Consider the following 23,125-nt stretch of genomic DNA (forward strand, 5'->3'; position numbering starts at 1 on the left):
ATTATATCAAATCGCAACAATTATAACAAATCGCAATAATTATATCAATTACGAGAGAATGTCCTGCCTTTCAATTATTAATAATTTCTTGTTACAAGATTTCTTAATTGCGATAGAATAGCGTATCAATGAACTTTTTACTGGTTTAATTAAATTAAAATTAGACTATATCACTAATTAAACGTAATTATTTTAACTAACTCGTAACATATTTCCAAAATATTGATCAAAGGTGCCTCGTCTCTAAAATAACTGTATTTCATCATAAAGCATTTTCTTTCAATTTTATTCATACAATCTAAATACAATGATATATTAATATTTTTATTTTATTATATTTATACGCAATTTTGTTTGAACTTATTTGATGATATAATTCCTAAACGATATACTAATTCTCGTTAACTATTAAAATTACCTCCCATTTATTTCTTCTTATTTAGTGACACAATCTGTATTCAAAGCATTATTTTTATTCCAAGCGCAGTTGATCGCTTTTAAAATCCAGGTAATTGTTTATTTCGTTTTGATAATCATATTAAAGAAAAATACTTGCATAAAATCATTATGATGTAATGTATTTCATTATAATGATGTAATGTAATGTATTTCATTATCAGATTGTTCTTCGTTTCTGATGAAAATATCGACTTTAAAAAAGCAATTAGTACAAAAAAGCAATCACGGAGTTTGTAAACAAAGTGATCAGCGTTGCAGTCTTCTTAGTTATTTAAAATATCGTTTTATCCCTTGCAATTTTTTTTTAAATTTTCAGTTTCATAAACTTACTTTTTTATTAAATTAAAATAAAAATTTATATTGCCTTATTACTTAATTTTATTATAGCATACCACATTCTTCTTCATCTCCTCCCCCAATACAATCCCACTTTCCATCACAAACATACATTGTCGGAATACAGTAAGAATCTGGACATTTCACATAATCTTTTGGACATTTAAAGTTCTCTGCAAAACAAAAATTAATCTATTATCAGGAATTGTATTATATTATCATAATATATTATCAGGAATTATATTATATTATATTATATTATAATAATATATTATCAGGAACTATATTTAACATGTTATCAGGAATTTCCTGATAAGGTTATATGTTGAATTCATTATAAGTTTTGAAATTATTATATATTTGTAAATACTTATTTAAAAAAAATACTTTTAAAATTAAAATACAAATATCATATCGATTTATTAAGTGCATTTAAAAATAAATAAAACGAAGCTAATAAAAAGCTGCAACAAAATCATTTTTAAATCATTGAACCCGTGTTCGTTTAGAATAAAACTATATTTTACCTTGACAGTGATTTAAGAGTTCATTTAATTAAAAAATTTAGCGAAACTTATGAAGATTATAATGAAACTTCCAAATTATTTTTACCGCTATCCCGTTTTTTTACAATTGCAAAAGTTAATTTTAAAAGATAAATAGTTTCTGAATGATTATCTCAGCAGTTTTCATTAATTTATAAAGATTCTCCTCCAGCAAATGCACTGAGTTCTTAAAGTTTAAGCTTGTCTGATTGAAAACGCTGGTAAGTTTCTTGTCTTTCGTTTTCTGTTGCATTAGCTTCATTTTAACAGATCTTAGATATTTTTGTGTCTCTGATTTCAACTCTGCAATCGGGTTCTATCTTCAAGCTTCAGCTTTCTTCGTCTAAGAAACTTTCCGTCTAAGAAAGAAATTTTTTGTTTAGCTAAGAAATTTTCCGTCTATATTTTATCGAGATGCACAAGTTGCAAATGACTGTGTTTCAATGTTGAGACTAACTTTAGGCGTGTTAAGGCACATCATCAGTATTAAAATTGCATAGGAAACCATGACCGGAAGTGTCATCATACAGTGCTAGCTACAATTCCTTATTATGAATTGCTTCTTCCCGTGCTTCAGAATAGGTCATAATAGGAAAGCGGCCGCGTAGGACGATATCTTCGGGCAAAGGTACCTATACAATTTTACTCCTGATGATGTGCCTTAACTCACCTAGAAGTTTTTTTCACAACATTTAAGTGACCCCTTATTATATATAATGTTTTAACACATACATTTCGTAAAGAAAATAGACTAAAAATGTCATCGAAAAAATCTGTAGCTTTAGATCCAAACTAAATTCAGATTTGAAATTCCAATACCCAAATTAAGCAATATCAAGTTATTGTAAAAAAGCAATAAAAAATTTGTTCCCCAGTGTATTCCTAATATTTTTTTTGAAACTTGCAGAACAAATTTCAAAGGACTTTATGTTAAATATCAGTATATAATATTCTTATCAGTATATGGAATAGACAGTACTCTAATAATATTAGAGCATTAAAATTTTTAAAACAATTTTGATTATTAGTTCCTTGACGTTGTTAATATGCTAACTTATGCTCGTTGGCAAAATAATTCCGTTTTGCAAATTGGAAGTAAATAATGATGGAAAAGAATAGAGGATATTCTCTTCACTAACTTTCCTACATAAATTACAAGTAAGCGATTTAAAATGTCGTGAATAATTTAAATATCAGAGTAAAAAATCAGGCAACAGCGCCAGAAATCCTATCAAATATAATAGAGAAATCTTAATAAAACGAGACTCAAAACCAAATAATTCTTGATTTTATCAAATCGTTTATTTATTGAAAAAACATGATTATTATAATTACTTGGCCAGTTCTGTAGTGCTTTGAGAGATGGAAAAATCGGAAACATTTTGATATACTTATAGAAATGAAAAGAAAAACTATTTTCACTTCATGGTATTTTTTGCTAAGTTGACATATTATAAAATGACTTATATTTTTTTTTATTGAGCCTACAGAAATAGAGAAATAAAGTTGGTCATTGTTCAATGTAAAAGAAGTGTTTATTATATTTTATTGATATTTGCTTACTTATATATTTATATTTTTTAAAAAAATGCAAGTTACACTTTTAGCAAAAATTATCAGGAGTCATAATAGATTTATGTTATAGATCTCAGATGATTCTGTTTAATCAATTTAATTCTTAAAGTTCTGTTTTGCTAATGCAGGAATTATAATCTAATTATGGAGAAGTATACATTTCTGTTACAGATCTCTAGATGATTCTGCCTAATCGATGTAATTCTTAAAGTTTTGTTAATTCATTCATTTGTTAAAATAGATGTGTGAACAACAAATACAACTATCATATATAGTATAGAATTAAATCTAAGAATAAAAGAAGTATTCTAACCGCAATCCTTAAGATGGCTGACATCTCTGCATCCTAACTGATACCCATACTGATCAAATTCATAAATACATCTGAAATTAATAGGTCCATAATGTCCTGTGTGGCATTTCATGTATTGCGTTGTATTTGTACAACTTTCATTGGACTCAAAAGCTAAATTTTAAGAGAATTATTTTTAATCAAAATAATTTGTATTTGAAAAAAAAGTTCAAGACAATTCGTAATGAAAATAATAATTTTACCATTGCCAAAACACTCCAATGGACCAATTCTATGATTTCCAAACTGTCCCGTTCTAAATGTGTATCCAAATCTAACCTAAAATATTGAATATATGTGAGGAAGGAAATTTTATTATACCGTGCGCTCTGGAAATTAATTAATGTTGCATGGAACTTCCTAACCAGGTACTTCTTGCACTATAAGAAATGAATTCAGATGAGATTGAAACAAAACTTTAATGTCTGAGTTCAAACTACATTCCAGATTAAAAGTTTAAAAATAATGTCTAATAACTCAAGTTTATCCTAAAGAATAGCAAAAAATATCAGAATAAAATCCTCTTCATTTCCAAGTCAACAGCTGTAAGGCCGGATAAACTTCAGCAAAAATCTTTCGTATTTTTGTGTACGGCAGAAATTACTTTTCTTTGTTTTCTCCGAAACAAATAACAGGATGTTAGCAAAATAATCACGATCGACTACAAAGAGCACGCCAGGAATTTCATATTAAAAATTCAGTAAATCTAATATAATAATTGTAACACGCATATTTAAACTGAACAGAATAAAACCGTGGACCGTAGTAGCCCAATGGTTAGAGAATAGAACTCTAGTCCAGAAGGCCCGAAGTTCAATCCACAGCTCCATCGAAGACCCACTGAGTGCATGCAATATACGTGTCTATAAAATCTATGAAATCAAAAGTCCTGTGATTAATCGCTGAAAAGTACAGTGGGTAAAGGGATCTGGAGAAAATTTCCTTCTTCTTTAGATCTGAGTGTAAATTAAGGAAGTGGCCTCACGAATGAGTAGTGCTGCCTATTATCCGTGGGGTTCTGAGCTAAGATGTACTTTCACCCGTGTGGTGATCTCTTGTCAAACAAAAGGTGCACCTTCCTGACTGACGAGCTTGGCATGTTCAAGTGCCATTTTTAAAAACACAATATATGTAATTAAATAAAACTAATATCTTTACTGTGACACAACAAATTACCAAGACAAAAACAAATTCTATAACGGAATCCCTACTTGAATGGAATCCACCAATAATTCAGTAGATTCCACTATAATACTAGAATTCATTATAAGCATTTATAAAGATCGAGAAGAAAAAATGGTTTATATCCATGAAAGCTGATTCTGAGAAGAAAAAAAACAGACTTTTGCACATAGACAGCACAATTTTTCTCCAGTAAAGCTCATCTTCACTGCGTAATAACTCTCAGGGAAAACCAATTTTACACGTTCTGAATTTTTCAAAATTTAGCAATCCTCAAAATGCAACAGATAGCTATCTAATCATCAAATATGGTTAATAAAAGTGTGGTATATAAAATTTCTTCCCCTATCATGACCATATTTCATTTCAAAAGATAGAAAGAATTTAATTACATGAAATCTGACATCGTTCTACCAAATATTGATAATGCACAAATCAAATAATATTTACTTGAGAGCTACAATAATAGTAACTTGAAATTAATATTTCTCTGCATTAATTAAATTCTATCAAATGAAAACAATAAAAAAATTCTCACCTCCAAAACAGGAAGCGCCCTTTTATCTGTGAGGTAACCTTCATCTTTTGACCATTCATATTTTTTAACAGAATCACAATTGCAAGCGTAACTAGTATTTCTGCACCCTCTATTCTCGTAGCAACCACACGTGTTATTCGCTTTTGCACCTCCCCATCTGTACTGCGGCTTTCCATTCCAGGCTACCCACCAGCTCCAGGGTTTTCCTGATTCAAAATGGAATCCAGTACCACTGCATTCCCAGCTAATTTCTTGCCTGCAGTTTTTGGAAGCGTTCGTTAGAGCTTTGATGCTATCCATACCTACAGAGTATATAAGGGTTCGACCATAGACTCCTGGTCCATCTTTATTAGACCTGACGTAAATACTTTCTTCTGAATCATGGTGGACTATAGTAACTACTTTATTTGGTGTAGCACCCATTTGGCAATAAACTGTAAAAGGAGATGCCGGTCCATCCGAGCCATCAGAGTCTATTATGTAATAACCACTGGTACGAATATTATCCAGAATGTAAAGATCTAAGCAGGTTTTTCTGTCTGTGATAGAAAACAAAATCAATTTTCAATCAGTTGGTACATTACTACACTATGCAAGCAAATTGTTCTTTAATAAGTTTCATACCCTATAAATTTTGAATTGCAATTGATATTGTAATAGAATCTCTAAAGAATAATTGATGATACTGCTTTCAACCTTTCTTTATAAAACTCAAAGATAGCATTTTTATGATTTAACTGTAAACGGTAACCATGCAAAAAATAAATAATTAACAAAAAAAGTATTTTATAAAATTGAAAGGCTGAAGATACAGCTGGATTTAGTTTTAAGGTTTTTAAGCTTTAATTAGTTAAATACTTTAATACGTTGAGTTTAGTTAAATATTAAACGAGAAAGAATCTCTACGAAACTGAACGCTTTTTTGATTTGGTATTTAAGATATTCCTTGACAATGAAATAACGTAATCGAATGCAAAAAGCATTCCAATTTTTCGGCACCGTTTTTAAAAATGATACAGTTTTTTTATGGCCCGAAAACGAGCAGTATAACTACAAAAATATGATAACAATATCTAGCACTGTATTTTTTTCTGCAATTTTACAGTTTAGTTACATAATCTCAGCATACGATTCTTTACATTATACTGCACAAGACCGAGTGCTAATTAATGATATGAATCCATTTTATGGTTAATTTACATATGTATATATATATATATATATATATAAAAAGGTCAAAATANGAAGTAAGTGACTTATATATATATATTACATATGTATATGTATTTTTTTTATATATTTTTTTTTAATTACAATATTTTACAAATTATGTAAGATGTCTCACTGAATTTAGCTACTATACGATGTTAAAAGTGAATTTAAGGAGTAATTATTAAGCTAAATTAATATACATGGGCTTTTTTTTTTTCATTTTTATGACTGTATTTGGAAGTTAGAGGACGTAAAATTTATTATGAGGCAATGCGTTATGCTCTAATCATTTTAATAAATAAGAAAAATTTTCTATACTTTATTTTTCACATAAATCAGAAAATAAATTAATTAATAAATAAATATTATTTAATGCAATACCTGTTTTAGAGCAAAGTTTCTTTTCCTCCCCTCTTCCATTTCTATCTTCTCTTCGAGCTGCAAACGCGATAAAAAAGAAGGATTTAAAAATAACGAAGAGTTTAAATACCTTCATTCAAAAAACTACACCTTTGATCTTTATCATAGAAATAGTACTATCAAAAGATACAATAACATATATTTTCATTTAACCATACGGCTTTTTCATTAGAATTTTGGCTTAGCATGTTATAACAAATTTTTTACTCAGCTCTTTTTCGAGTTAAAATTTTTATTTTATACAGATGTTAATTTTAACTGAGGTGTAAAGAGCTTTATATTATTCTAACCATTCTATCAGTGATGAAATTTAGAAACAAAATTTTATCAACCTTTAACTGATTTATCTAGCTTAAAAGTTAAACTCAAAAATAAATGTTCTTGTCAATCGAAATAAGCATTTGCTTTTATACTGTGGGTCATTGTAAAAGAATGTTTTTTAAACTAGCATTGTTTTATGAAAAAAAGAATGTTATTTTTTGGAGGAAAAAAAAGTTTGCCACCGAGCAATCTAAATCCTTCAAAACTGCTAATGTTGAAAAATCATTTTAACACATGAATTTAAAATCAGCATGCTCTTTAAGAATGCTGAAAGAAAAATTTAGCTTTAAAAAATAAACTTTTGACAAAACAAATCAAAAATCTAAAATTAGAACATCGAAAATTTGCCCTGCGTAGTTAATATTTTCATAAAAAATAGTTATCGAAGAGGAAAAATTTCTAAACTCTTAAGCATGGTTTCTTTTAATAACCTTGGTTGAAATATGAATATCATTATGTACTACAGGCTTCAAGATACTATATATTAATATCTGTATTGGCTCCCAAAATTGCTGCATTGGCAATTTCAGAAAATCATTTTAAAACTTCAGTTTCCACTAAAAGATTTTGAAATATCTAAACAAACAGCAAAGTTAGTTTTTGCGAAAGTTTTGAATTTAAGCATAGCTATGCATAATTAATTAGGCATATTAGAGTTTTTTTTATAGCTATCTCAAATATTTTAATTTAAAATTTTCCTACAACTTTATGTTCACACACCAAATAAACGAAATTAATAAATTTAATTTGCATTGCTACATGAAATAAAATGCATTTCAAATTTAACTTACAACATCCTATTTGTTCGTCTTCATGATATTTTCCAGGGCAGTCGCGATGACCGTCACAAAGTGTATATCTCGGAATACAAGTACCATCATAACACTGAAAAGTACTGTTTGGATTACAAGAACCTGTAAAGTATAAATAACTATCATTGAAATAACTAATGAAAGTAAACCATTTTTTGCTGGCATTGTGAATAAAAATCATGTTACATGTTTTGTTTTTTCTTTTTTGTATAATAAAGATGCTAATATTTTTTAATTTCAACTGATGTAAAAAAAATTTTAAAAAATTATAGGATTTGTAAATGTAACATAGTTTACTTTTCATAAAAGCTTTATATGAAAAAGTACAATGAAAATGTTTAATGGTTTCTGTCTGTTAGACTGTTATAACATTTTGAATTAATTAACTTTCATTCTTTGTGAATAAATTTTTATTTTATATCGAGTAACTTTATACGGTATTATTTTTACTTATTTCATTACGCAGTAAAAAAAAAACTATTAAATTTACGAAAAAAACCGTCAGTTGCTGCGCCAATGTAAAACCTCTTAACTCACGGAAATATTATTATTTAAAAACAGGCGCCTGTTTTACCAGCAGACAAGTGATGTTATTTTATCAAACTCTGTTATTCTACAAAATAAGTATAGAAAAAAATCATAAAATGATGCGAAAAAAAGTAGTTATTGTACAGTAAGTGAAACTGCGTCGTAAAAACTAAAATTTGATTTGACGGCTTTCGAGGAAAAGCATAAAAAAAACATTTTGTCAACCAAAACAGCTTTAAGCCGTCAAATATGCAGAGAAGGATGTAAAAAGAACCGGAGTTTTTTATAGTATAGAATTGTACTATAATAGTCTTAAATCTGTTTCTCAAAAACTAATTTTCGCTAAAATAAAAAAAATAATAAAAATAAAAAATTTTGTTTTGTTTATAAAACATATTTTATTACTGAATCAAATCATACCTTTGCAGTCATGTTCATCCGACTTGTCATAACAATTAGGCAACAAGTCACATCTTTGTTCAAAAGGTATACATTGCCCATTTCTACACTGAAATTCATCTGCTTTGCACTCTCTGTGATCTACAATATTAATAAATATTATATCCTTTTTATCTTTTATACAAAGATCAGCTAGTTTTAACAATATTGTTAAATTGCAAGAAAAGAAATCGAATGATATATAATGTAGGCAAGGTTCCTCTTACCTTTCATAAAGGTAATTTTCTTAAGATTTCATTTCAATGTATGGAATAATTATTGAAAAATGCCATGCAATTTAATCCGTGCCACTATTGTCACTCCATATAAAGGAATATTTCAGGTTAGCGCAACATGTAAACTGGATGACTGACGAACAAAAGACTGTACTTTTCGCAGAGACGTCCATGTTTAGCCTCTAAAGAGATAGTAGGCGTTGTTTGATTTGGAGATAACCTGGAACCCGATATCATTCAAACGTCCTTGAAAGAGATGCATACCAGGGAAGAAATGCCTGTGTGTGAGGTATAGTTCGTTCACCAGGAGTTGGCAATTGGCTCCGCCTTCATCACGTGGTATCAGACGAGACTATTTCGCTATTTTTGGGAGAAGATGTGAACAATCCTGAACAGGGTTGCTATTTGACGATCATATGGCAAAAACATTTATTTATATGCATTTTTTAACATTAAATGTTTCATAAATTTGATGTTATTTCTCTCTTTTGAGTGAATAGTTTGTCCTTTTTGAGACATTTTGCAGCAATGTATTTAATTACGTAAAGTAAGGAAAGGTATAATAGCAGGTAATAAAGCGAAGTAAGTGACTGAAAAAGAATTCACTGTTTTCGTTTGGCGGGCATTAAGGGTTGTGTCAATTTCAAGCGTGAAGACTTTTCTCCTCTTACTCCCGCGCTGAAATGAACTCTTCGTCCGAGAAGGTGGAGTCAAGTGTCAACTCCTGGGGAACGAACTATAGTATTTATTTAGGTGGATGCTGAGACCTGCATATCTTTCCGCACGGAACCGTGAATGCTCACGTGTATATAGATGATATCTTTGATGTTTATGTGTGCTCTTATGCTGGTGCAATAGGTGATGATTTCTGGCTGCTAGAAGATAATATAACGCCGCATAGGACTCGCATCGTGGATGTTTATCTTCAGCTGTATGTTTATATAGAATAAAAGAATAGTAAATTTTCTATATATTTTTATATTTAATATATTACAAAAGTATTTGTAACTATAGATACTTTGTAACTATTTGACTTTATCTATTGCATTATTTTCTTATTTTAAAGCAATTTAAATACTTAATTTAATAAAGATGCATCGTATAAGATTATTTTCAATGTGGTTTCAAGTACGCTCATTACTGAGATACTGAGACTCCAAATATCTTTTTTTTTCTTAACGTCCATCAAAAAGGAACTTTTTAAAACGCAAGCATTATTTTTAACTATCCCCAAACTACAAGTGAGGTGTCAAATGTCATCAATTTTATAAAGCAATAAATTTTAAAAAATACAGAATTGATTTAAGAACACCAACCACATCTAAATTCATCAGAAAGATCTCCACAATCATCTTTGTAATCGCAATAAGCTGCCATCGACACACATTTTGTATTGTGACATCGAAAACTGCTTTGAGGGCACTGTGTCTGAGCTAAAATAATAATAAATAAATTTATAATTGATATATTAAAAGAAATGTTAGCATTTATTTAGCAATCAAGTTGAATAAGTTACTACACAACTTTTCAGATTTTAAAGTATAACTTAAACGATCAATTTCATCTGTGTGATACTTACAGCAACTATCTTCATCGCTTCCATCCCTGCAATCTTCTGCTAGATTGCAAACGAACTGAGTTGAAATAATCTCCTGGTTTCTACACGAAAAGTATTTTTCTGCTGTCACCACTATAGGTGTTGCACTAGTTGATTTCAGCTGAGCAGGAATCGAAGGAAATCGTTCCAAAATGCCTAGCATAAAAATTTAAGAAATTGAAATGAGTAACATAAAAATATTAAGCTGTAAGATATACTTTATAATCTAAGAGCTTCATTTAATTATCATAAGGAGGAAGAAGTAGACATGCTTAATCCAAAAATTATCATACCAGAAAAGGATGGCGGTAAATCCCTGTGACATTGACGGGCTAAAATCTAGTTTCATTCATATGGTGCCTGATTCCTTAGTTAGTAACATAAACTCTCCATCACTCTTCAATAGGAAATTCAACATTTTCTGATTTGCCTCTCTCAACTACCGCTTTCTTTTTGATATTGTTTTCAGCTTTATTTTATCTTTCATTTATTTGGAACCTTTGCGTTTTCTTTTTCAAACCTGTTTCAATTTTTTAAAAGAAATTACGTATTTCTTTATAGATTCAAAAGAAGGCTTGTAAATTATGCAGCACTTATTTCCGTGTGATATAAAAGGCCTGTATGATTTGAAAAAAAATTTGAAGATAGTGAATGAATGTACTGTCAGAAACCTATTTTATTCAGCATGTTTTATCATGTCAATGTGTTATGTGATTGTTACAGAAACGCTTAGTATTTAAGTACTTGTGAAAGTTGGCCAATTAAGTATCCTACAGAATCACATGGAATCAAATAGGTGTTTCCCGATTAGAAAGGAGTAACGATCTTTCCAATCATTTTTTAATTACAAAGGTATTTGTTGCATTTTTACATCCTATTACAATGAAATATCAGAGCTCTTTTGCTTTGTAACATATGAGGTGCAAATAAAAGGTTTGGTAATTGGAGAGACATACTAAAAACAAAATGAGTTAAAAATGCTGCCATAGAGAAAGACTTATGAAAAATTGGCACGCAGCAAATGTTACAAGAAACTGGTCCATATTAGCCTGTTCTGTGCAATCAAATGTCGTGTGTGTGAAAACGTGAGTCAAAATTTAATAAAAACATTGAATTTTTCTACCAAGTAGTTTTCTACGTCCTTAGAAACGTTGATTGTGAACCAAATTGCGACATTTAGTGTGATCCAGTTTATCGTGCCAATTCTAAACGTGGAATGAGACGTTGCAGTGTAGTGCTGCCATCTGTTGAGGAGCGAGAGAGTTTGGTATCGTTATCAGTGGTCATCAATACAGGCGCTCGGGAAGACAGTTACGTTTGCCGCGGGCTGGGTTCGAACCAAGGACTTTCGGGTCCGCAACAGGAAACATGTGCGAACCACACGATAGATCACCATGGTAGATCAGGATAGACCAGGAAACAACAATCATGATAGCGAGATATTTTTTGCTTTTATATAGAACTTTTTTCCTATACAGAAAGAAAAAAATCTGCACCCAAGCAAATAAAATCTACATGAATGGTCGCTTGTTTTATCTATTTCGAAAAAAAAAAGAAATTGTTCTTGGACAGATTAAGAGGTATATAAATTTCCGTAGTTTCGGAGAACAGAAATTTCCTGTAATAAATTTACAGAATTGTTCTACCTTTAGAGATATTTTTTTAAGAAAGGGAAAAGGAAACCACTGGTGATGACGGCAGAAAAAATAAATGAATGCGACAGATGGTAATTAGAAATTAAGGTAATTTGGAAATCAGATGTAACACATTATAAATAAAGGTTTGAGAACGCCAAAAATTTATTTCCTATGATGTGGGGATATTATTTCAGCAGCTTCATCGACTATTTAAAACTGTATTGTGGTTGCTTGAGGGCGACTGTTTCAAGACCCACGCTAAGCATTCGTCAACTCACCAAATGCAATAAAATCGTAAATTTTGCGAATAAAATCGTGTTTCGGCAAAAGTATTGGTGAACGAATTTTTCCACTGGAAAGTAAAATATATATTTAACTCGATCCTCAAAATTACGCCAAAAGGAATTTTTCTAAACAAATCACTATCTTTTATTCGATTACAGTAATTTTCGGTAGATGCGCCCCACAACCAATTAGAATTTAGTCCAAATAATATAAGCCTGAAACAAGCTACCATAAAATAGTTTTCTATGGAAAGAAATTTAATCATAAAAAATTGTTATGATTTGCATTTGACGAAGACTTTCGAAAATTGGTGAATACTTTTGATATTTGGCTAATTTACTGACTATAATTTGAAATCCTTAAGGCGGGTCCTGCTGGTGGCAACTTGTTTTAGTTGTTTTAGACTTCCATTTACTGATCTTTGTAGAAGGATCATCTGAATGCGTGATATGATATCATATCGACGCTGCTGTAACATGTTGTTTTTTTTAAAAGCAGGTAATACAACTAATCTCTTGTGAATATCATTATGTTTAAAAAAATATTGTGCAATTCTGTGACTAGTACCCAATACACAAATCTTTATAATGACAATGTAGTGTAAACACATTGACTAAAAGTCCCCGAAAAAGCAAAATATTTATTATTAAGGAAAAATAAATATACGTTTGCATACCTGCAAGTCTATCACTATTCATTTTGCAAATGAAACTACTTATGGAGGAAAGAACTTCGTTGTCACCACCAGATTTATTTGGGTCTTCTTCTCCCCAATAAATACCATCTCCTTTGTGAAAAGCTAAATTTCCTAAAGAGCAAGGTAGATCATGCCAATGAGCAGTTGAATGACCACTGTCCACTCGCAACATTGTACAATCCTGATATGCACCACCGTCTGGCTGTGTTCTCAGAGTACGACCTGCGGGTGCCCTGCAATAGAGTAACTATAACAGCCTTGAAAATGAGAGCTTGACCATAACAGCTTTTGAGAATCGTTAAAAGAATATAATTTTATTCATATATGCTAACATTCAAATATTATCATCTATTAGTAGGGGAGAGTGGGGTCAATTGTGACATTTTTTACTTAACTATTTTTAACTAACAAAAAATCCAATATATTATAAGTATTAATTGACAGACGAGTAAAGTAGACTATCCTCTACTAGAAAAAAAATAAGTACCTTATTTTAATTATTATTATATTAGTTATTAGCAATTTTTGACAGTCGTGCACTTGTTACAATTGTCCCCACTTACGGGGTCAATTGTAACAGTTCATAAATTCAACTAAGACATAGTTAATTATACATATTATCATAGTTGTGATATATTTTTTTATTGATCAAAATAGTAGTGATATTTTAGGAGTAAAAATAATAATGAGCAGAGACCTAAAGGGTTAAACTTTTAACTTTAAGGGGTTAAAAATTTTAATTTATGCTGTGAAAGGTGACAAATAAAATAATGCACATGCAACATAATATAAATGATATAGGAAACTATTGGTGGTTCTTAAAGAGTTAAGTAATGGTTTGTAAACATAAGATTATTTATTTTCAGCTGTTACAATCGTCCCTTTACTTATTGTTACAAGCGTCCCCAAGACGCCATTTCAGCTTCATTTGTTAAAAACAATGCTAGTTAATTAACAAAACTAATCTTTTTTTCTGAAATGTTAATTAAGGTGTCCACTTACATATTCGGTTAATAATTTTTATTTGTTCAAACAAAATTACTTTGTTACAATATAATATTCTAATACCAAAAAAAGTGCTTACGTAGCGTGAAAATATCTTTTGTGATGTAACTCTTTCAAAAGTACATAAAAATGGTTGCCAGCAGGGGTGTACATGTAGATTTATTAAATACACCTTGCGCGCCACCTAGGAACCAAATCTGGAACCCGACACTCGAAAATTTTGCTCTGTTACAATCGTACCCTGTTACAATTGACCCCACTCTCCCCTATTATAAATATTTAGATCTATTGGTGAACAAAAATATTTTTTCTACGTAATCATTCTTTTAAAATAACATTTGTATTGTTATAACATTTGGTGAGTTCACAACCGTTAATTAATATCTTCGTTTTGCCAAAGGAACAAATATATTAAAGACTGTTTATGCTTGCATCACATTGTGCATGAAGTTGATTGTTAAGTTCTTAATCATTTAACAAATCCCTATAACAGTAAATTATAACAATATATTAACATTATTTGCACGAAAAATAATAATTGTAAAACGGTTAATAAGATTAGACGCCTTTTTAAATAACTGTATATTAAAATATAGCGCAGAATTGCATTATTATAATAATAAAAAAACTATCTCTTAGTTTTAAATTCCTAAATCAAAAGCGTAATAATAACAGTACTGGAAAAACCTTTGAATTAGGGATACGAAAATATTTATAGAAAAACAATACCTTATTTTCCACCATGTTTTATTTTCTCGACGGCAGGGGGCAGTATTTGTGGAGGTTGTTTCAACTTCCGGTAGAAGAGTAAGGTATAAGAATTTCTACTGGTGTAAACTAAATTGCGTAAATCCTCATCTCAGCAATCAGTTTATAGAATATCAAAACAGGATAGTTTCCCAAAGTACTTCTTTTTTATATCTCCATCTGGTGTTTTAAAATATGAAGAACAAATTTTTTCACAAAAACACGACACAAAAATTTAATTCAGACCAACTCAGTACATACAAACAAACCCAGAAAGTCGGAAAAAGAAATAGTCACATTAATGCTATTATCTATGATGAGGACCTCAAGACTTCAGGTAGAATTTTTTTTTTTTTTTTTTATGATGGATAGTGAATAACTTTCATTAATTTTATGCTGATGATAACCAGAACAATATGATAACCGAAACAAATATTTTTGGATTAACTCTAATTTCGTAAGCGTTAAATACTTCATATGTTTTAAAATTTCTAAAATTACTATAAAAAATTATTTGTGTATAAATTTACCAATCTGTATAAATCATAGGATTTCCATCACTCCATCTATAAACTCCTTCTTTTGCTTCATCATTCAAACCTAGATCAAATAAAAACTATTATTTAAAATACATAAAGTAAGTCTATCCTTTTGTTACAAAAAGACACCAACAAAGCACATGAAATACAATTTAATAAACACAACATATAACTATAGTAATATACAATACTCTTTAACAAAAATCAAAGGTCTTTCATCAGTTTAACACTACAGTAGATAATTCTAAATAAATTGCCTTTTAATTTTTTGATTAGTATTTAAATTTTACTTCCTCTGGTGACCAGATATCCATTTTTTTCATTACGTAGAACAAACCATTCAGTTTTGAAAAGCCAATCACATCAAACTATGAGAATCAATAATTTTAATGAACTATTATCAGAAGCTTTCTTCTCACTTCTAGCATGTCGACAATTTAAGTTCAAATACCAAGTATATTTAACAAAAACTTGGAAGATGTGGAGAAAAAAAAGTTATAATTTCCGAGTACTAGATAGTTTAGCATTTTTTTAAACGTATATCTAAAGAAAATGTAGAAAATGAATTAAACAGTAGCGTGCATTGAGAGAACAAGGGAGAAAATTATTTTACGAACTCTGATTAATAGTTATTAAGATAAAGAGGGAGGAGTTAAAACCATCTGAAACTAGTTCTTTTTTTTTCTGTGCCCACCCAATTGAAGGTAGTCATTCTGGTCACAGTAGGGTAAATTTTTTGGCCACTTTTTCAGTGTCACCATATTAGGGGGGCCAACGTTGCTCCCATAGTAACGACCCATAGTACGGAGAATGAAAGAACATCCATGTCTTATACGGGATGTGAGATCAGCTTCCTGTCCATTATATAGAACGGTCGGCATCTGAAACTAGTTTATTAATGAATAAATCTTTCAAACTGTTCTAAGCTACAAATTACTGTAATACAGCCCTATTAAAAAACAAATTGGTTCTTGATGATTTGAATCCCTCCTTTGCTCTTTTCAACTTCAATTATACTTTGTAAAGTTGCTAGGATTTTTTTCTTTCTAAAATAAAACAATTATTTTTTACTTTACTTACCTATATATAAGGATTTGTGTTTTGCATCCCAAAAGTTTGTTAAAAAGAAATGAACTACTGCATTTTCCTTTTTGTCTAAAATGCTCACTAAGTGACCATTTTGGTCACCTCCACGAGCCTTACATTTCGCTTCAGCCTCATACCATTGGATTCCATGGTCTTCATGATAGGCGTTATAACAATTTCCATTATAGTATTTCCATGGTGGTGGACAAGCTAGTTCGTCTGTTAAAAAAATAATACAATTTCATTAGAAATGTTTGTCAATTATTAAAGAATTATAATAGTAGTACTATTTAATAAATCGTAATTGTATTATCTTAGTTCATATTAAAATGGTCAGCTCTTATGTACCATTTCTTCAGAAAATAATCGATTTACAAAAACATTTGTTCCTTTTGAAAAATACTTTCTTTCAATTGTTAACCTTTAACAAGGTTTTATGAAACTTTTTCGCCAAGAAAATTTATTATTTATTTGTCCCTTTATTTGCCAATTATATAGAAATTAGAAATAAATTTAAAAATTTATTTCTAAGAAATAAATTTCAAATCTTAAAATTTGACAAATTCAACGTTAATTTCCTTTCCTAACTTGGGTTACTGTTTCATATTTGGAATTACTATTTTAAAACTGAGCATATATTGATTTAATCGTAATAATTGATTGTTTATACGTAATCATTTTTGCATAATCAGTTTTTTATCGTACACGATCATTTATGAATAAAAGATTTTATTCGTGAGCGTATCATTCTTTTGAATTTTTGATATAATCAGGGATGTTTCAAATAGGAAAAAAAACTTAAACTATTTAGCTACATAGAGATGCATTTATTTTTTTAAATAGTCGTACATTTTGTGGTTATTTTGTTCAAAATTATTTTTTCAAGAGCAATAAAAAGAGGTCTTAATGTATCATGGGCCAAAATTGCCGACCAAGCTCGTGATCCAATATTTACCACATAAACGTGATTCTTTCACTGAAATGACTGACAGTATTATATTTTCAAAAATGAGATTTCATTACTTTGTTCGTACCAACATGTCAATTAATTATTTAGTATTTATGTGAATATATTAATGTTCAGTATTAAATGTCATAATGTATTTGTCAAACGAATTTCTAACCAAAGAACGGCATTATTTCAAGATAAAAATTTCCCTTATGCAAACATTTTTAAGTTGATTTAAATATGCATTCGCAGGCACAAGTGTATAAAATTACTTTCTAAACCCTTTGCAGGTTGGTAGATATTCTATTTACGTCGTACTAGAGCTGCACAATGGGCTATCTTCGATGATCTAGGAAGCATCCTCGAGGATGACTTTAAGACCTGCCTTCATAATTTTGATCCTCTGCAGGAGGGATGGCTCCTCCACTTTGGTAGCCCGGGGACCTACGCGCGAAGTTCAGCACTTTACAATAGAACAGTTTTTTGAGTCGCGATGGCTCAGGGGATAGAGCGGAATTCCGCATCCAGTTTGCTGCGACCACAGTGCTGACGTGAAATATGACGTGGTGGACGTGGATCATGGGTAAGAACCGTCTTGTCATCAGACTAACCGTGGAAGGTTCTCGTGGTCTTCCTCTCCATGTAACGCAAATGCGGGTTAGCTCCATTAAAAAGTCCTCCACAAAAGCAAATTTCTTCCAATACTCGATCCAGGAGTTCCCTTGTCTTCTGGATTGGGTTTAAAATTACAAGGCAACGGAGTATAACATTAGTGGTCTTAAACCCATAAAATTGGGTCGGCTGTTCAACGACGGTTATAAAATAAAATAAAACAGAAGAGTTTAACTGGGACCGGTCCCTACGTAGGCTGATCAAAGTGGTCACCTATCCACTTACTGACTGCAGCTAGTGATGCTTGACTACTACTGGGAATCGTATATTTACTATCAGTTTACTGCGAGACCTAAACTCTTTGTAGGAGTGAAATTATATGTAAACAAGTATTGACTTGCAGTAAATGTATTCAAAAACTACATGAAATAAAACTAACCATCTAAATCATAAACTTGTATATCAGCAGGCATTTGAAAGCTCTTGGAAGCATATTTCAATGCAAATCCCCTTCCTGTACCCTCGCCATCGGAGGAAAATTCCAAAAGCAATGTGTTCCAACTGGAAACAATTTCTTCGGGGGGCTTCTTGCTGTTACAGAAACGTCCAATTAAACTAGACTTGTCATTTGTGTCTCCATCATAAACAGCTAGATAGTCTTTTTGACAGTTGTCACCACCAACGATGTCAAAGTCTTGAAAAGTAAGGTTGATGAAACGAGACGGTTGTGCTCTAATATTAAAAAAAGTGCATATTAGTTACATAAAAACGAACTTTAAACTTGAGAAATTAAACTGTGCACTTAGTAGTTATTTAATTTCGAAAATCCATAACCAACATTCGCAGAAATAAAACTCTCATTTTTGACAGCTTAGAAATTTTTGAGTTGAATTACGTTATTTTTGACAGTCATTTTTTCAGGAAATCCAGTAGATTATGGCAAAATATAAATTCGCGAATACTTGTCGAAACCGTATTATTTAAATTTTACGGCAAGGTACCTGGATCAATTACTCTAGATTATTGCTCAAAATATAGCATATTATCTCCCCATTTACTATACATTTAAAAATGATTTCTTCTCCAAAATGATCTAGTTAAAATCCGATCGCACTGTAAGATGGTATGCTTTTTAGTTGTTGTTGTTTCTTTTGACTACTTGCCATGCCATCAAGCTTACTTTGGAAACCAAGCGAATTTAAAACAGTGGGTACATTTCTGGTTTTTCAGTGGCATCATATATGGCCAAGAATACCACTGCAACAACACACACGTCAAAATCCGTTTTACTGGGTGCACCCTACATACATCCGGAACGATCAATCTCCAATTCAGTACCAACAGAGGTATAATTTGTTGTGGAGGCTTATAGGACTTTGCTATCCCATCAGATTTAGCGTGTACACTCATCATTTAATACACGGGTTTTTTTCGGCCGGTGGGATTCGAAATCCCGTTCTCAGGAACAAGAGTCCAACGTCCTAAATTACCGGGCTATCTCGGCCAGACTCTTGATAATCTGCTTGCTTATCAAATAAGTTTCCCAAATTCAATTCTGGCGATGACTGAATAACTAGTTATCCACACTACTTTTTCGTTGCATTTTCCAATAAATTGTACTGATTTGTATGTTACATTAAGTATAACGCTTTTTAAAAAAATTTTATCCTGAAACAAAATTTCTATTCTTCAACAAAATTGCCGACCACAGAATTTCGCAGAAAACAGTTGCGTAAGAATAAGAACAATTCCGAAAGTTTCAGAATCTATTTTTGATTGTGTGAATCAAATCATTAAATGAATTTTATTTTTTTTTGTTGAATGCTTTTCAATAAAATCTAAATGAGGCAATGTTCTCCTTAATCGATCAAATTTCTTGAATAAGATAACTGCAATACTAGTACAAACTGCAAACAATGATGAAAAGAGAACAAACGCATAACAGAACACTCGCAAAACTGTAGTTTATTTTAAAATTTGTTTAGCGAAATTTACTTCGTAATAACGGATAGATATTTTAATCGTCTGACAAACTTAATAGTTAACTAGCCAACTTAAATAATTTTCAAAAAGATTGCTGTAAAGAAAATTTAAATGCCAATATTTTATAGACGTCCAGTTTAAAGTTTTATTGTTAATCATAAAAGTTTGATAACAGTTTTCGAATGCGAACTTGTTTCAAGCCGTGGGGCTCAGGGGATGGAGAGCTTGCCTCCCAATGACATAGGCTCGCCTACTAGCGGTAGACGGGTCATGGGCTGATGTACTCTTGCCGTCAAGCTAACTGTAGGGCATTTTCGTGGTTTTTCCTCTCCACATAACACAAATGAGGGTTAGTTTCATCAAAAGGGCCTCCACCATGTCAAATTTCTCCCAATACTTGATCCAAGAATTCTGTTGTCTTCTGAATTGGGTTTAAAATTGCAAGACTATGGAGTTGAGTACTGATGGTCTCAAACTTAAAATTGTGGCAGCTGTTCAACGACGGTTATTAAAAAAATACGAATGTGTCATAAAAACAGTAATTAAACATCACTCCTCAAGAAAAAAAAATTATTAAAGCAAACTATTAAATATTCCAATCATTCTTTAGTTATGTATAGCACTTTCGATGCAAATTATTGCGCCAATTTTTTGATTGAATATCAAATTCAAATCTAACTTGTTTTAAATTGTTGACCAAGCACAAAAAATACAAGCCTAAGAAAGTATTTATCAATCATTTGCTCAGTCAAATTGTTTCAAATTTAACTATGAAAGCATAATTCAGCATTTGCTAATTACAAAAAAAAATGCATTTGCATTCCTAACTCTTGCAATTTACAAACAGTAAAAAAATTTAACCCCAGCCACCACCAACAAGTAAATAGAACATTAATTTTACATTTTCTTGAAAGTTCTTACATTTTTGAAAGACAATCAAAATTATGAAACTTCCTCACCTGATTAACCACCTACAATTATGATTATTTTGATAATTCAAGGGATGTCCAAATGATAAAATTTTTCCACACACTGATTCACAAACATGGACATCAGAACACTGGAAATCTCCAACATCACATCCAGGGCAATCTAAAAATAAAACACTAACTTTTCAAAAACAAATGAATATCATGCTTGAAAACATATTAACACGTTTTTAAAAACTTATTTTAACAAAGTTTTAATTTGGTCAGCTAAAATACTAGTGATATCAAGAACGAAAATAATGTATCAAAGTTCATTTATAACAATCAATGTTCCTGTAATTTAATATTCATTTTATTTTGTAGCGTCAACATAGTATTCATTTTCATAACTCATAATTAATACGCATAGACTATAAATTAAAATGAAATAACTTTTTAGAACAAATTCTTTAGACATGCAAGAAAACAAAAGGTAGTGAAAAATAAAAAATAAATAAAAATAAAGAGATAAAAAGTAAATAGCTCATACAGCTAAATAGAGAACATTTTGATAATTTAAAGATCCTTTTGATTGAAAAAAATTTCTTAGGTATTGACTTTAACCTAAGTAGTGAAATAAAAACAAGTGCATATGAAGAATTAATTCTCGATGATTAATTTAGTTTTTGACTTTTTCAACTTGCAAATGGAAATTAATCAGCAGGCGTTATAAAAAAATTTAAAATTTACTTAAAAAATTTACGAAGCCGGTATTTAAAAAATTATATTATTGATTTACATTATTATCGATTAAAAAATCATATTATTGATTACATTATTGTGACTGAATAATTATTATTTACTCATAATTGCCTGACAGAAAAAAGATAACCATTTTCCTATATACAGTTCTAGCGTTTGAGCTTATAAATGATCTAAAAAAAATGGGTTAAAACTTTAACTAAAATGCAATGAAATTTTTCTGCAACCTTAGTAAGGTGTTAAAATGAAATTTCAACAACAGTATTGGGTAATAAAGCTTAAAAAGTATGCGTCATAAAGAAAAGTTTTTAAAAGTAGTTAAGGAGTACACTTTAGCACCACATTAAGGTTACAGATAATTTAAACTGTTAAATGGCTCAACCGCAGCAGGACGTTTCGATCACGCTGTTTTGGTCCCACCGTTTCGGCATCGATGCCGTCTCGGTCCTGTTAATGTCACTGACATCGCTATTTCATGTTTTCTTTACAGATATTGAAATTTCAAAAAATTACCAAATATATCAACCATCCTTTGTAATGATTCTCATTTCTATTTTATTACTGTACCGCAGTGGACTGCTCGTAAAGACACTGTTCCCAGTAGAAAACTGTCAATCATATATGGCTGCAGTCAGTAAGCGGGTGGTTGACCAATTTTATCACCTTACGTAGGGACCAACAGTGCGTGGTATCGGTCCTCGTTAAACAGTTCTACCATATAGTATTCGACTTCACGCACAGATCATCCGGCTATCGATGCAGGGGAATGATCCACTCTTCAGAGGATCAAAATTGCGATGGCATGTATTCGGATCATCCTCAGGAATGTTTTCCAGACCGTCACAATATCCCATGGTGAAGTTCTAGTACATAACTAAAGTACCTACCTATTTTAGTAATGCTGCTAACATTTAGCCTCTTTTTAAACATTTCCTTTTTTCCAAAGAAGGAATAATTTGGATAGAATTTTCGGATTTCGGCCTGGAGACAGAAATCTTTAATCAGGACGAAACCAAAACAGTAACGGGACCGAAATGAAAACGGAACCAAAGCGGAGGAACCGCAATGACGTGACGGAAATGTCATGGAACGTAGATTAGTAAATGGAAATTCTTAAAAATTTATTATTTCACTTTTATGTACAGTGAGCAAAAAATAAACGGACCACTCTGAATATGTTTTGATTTAATGATTGGATATTCTCGTTCAAGGACTCAATCTTAACAGTTTGAGGGTGTGACCTCAAATATGCAAATTAATTACTGCAGGCGATGCTTTAAGTTACAAAATTAGACACAAAAATATACTTTCTTACTTATATAAGTTACAAAATTAGACACAAAAATATACTTTCTCTTAATAAA

General features: G+C 30.7%; 1 protein-coding gene across 1 annotated transcript in view; it reads right to left on the minus strand.

The window, feature by feature from the left end:
• The window catches only part of LOC107439925 (uncharacterized), a 75,197-nt gene that overhangs the window by 18,647 nt on the left and 33,425 nt on the right, over positions 1 to 23,125 (minus strand). Inside the window, exons 17-30 of the mRNA XM_071180001.1 lie at positions 21,051 to 21,183; positions 18,548 to 18,840; positions 16,542 to 16,766; positions 15,453 to 15,522; positions 13,150 to 13,403; positions 10,534 to 10,707; positions 10,271 to 10,387; positions 8,701 to 8,820; positions 7,732 to 7,854; positions 6,581 to 6,637; positions 4,988 to 5,526; positions 3,471 to 3,546; positions 3,229 to 3,381; positions 852 to 968 (exon numbers count right to left, since the gene is read on the minus strand). Coding sequence (XP_071036102.1) covers positions 852 to 968; positions 3,229 to 3,381; positions 3,471 to 3,546; positions 4,988 to 5,526; positions 6,581 to 6,637; positions 7,732 to 7,854; positions 8,701 to 8,820; positions 10,271 to 10,387; positions 10,534 to 10,707; positions 13,150 to 13,403; positions 15,453 to 15,522; positions 16,542 to 16,766; positions 18,548 to 18,840; positions 21,051 to 21,183 — 2,451 coding nt within the window. The remainder of the gene's footprint in view (positions 1 to 851; positions 969 to 3,228; positions 3,382 to 3,470; positions 3,547 to 4,987; positions 5,527 to 6,580; positions 6,638 to 7,731; positions 7,855 to 8,700; positions 8,821 to 10,270; positions 10,388 to 10,533; positions 10,708 to 13,149; positions 13,404 to 15,452; positions 15,523 to 16,541; positions 16,767 to 18,547; positions 18,841 to 21,050; positions 21,184 to 23,125) is intronic.

This window comes from Parasteatoda tepidariorum, chromosome 4 (assembly GCF_043381705.1).
Source record: "Parasteatoda tepidariorum isolate YZ-2023 chromosome 4, CAS_Ptep_4.0, whole genome shotgun sequence".
Lineage (NCBI taxonomy): Eukaryota > Metazoa > Arthropoda > Arachnida > Araneae > Theridiidae > Parasteatoda > Parasteatoda tepidariorum.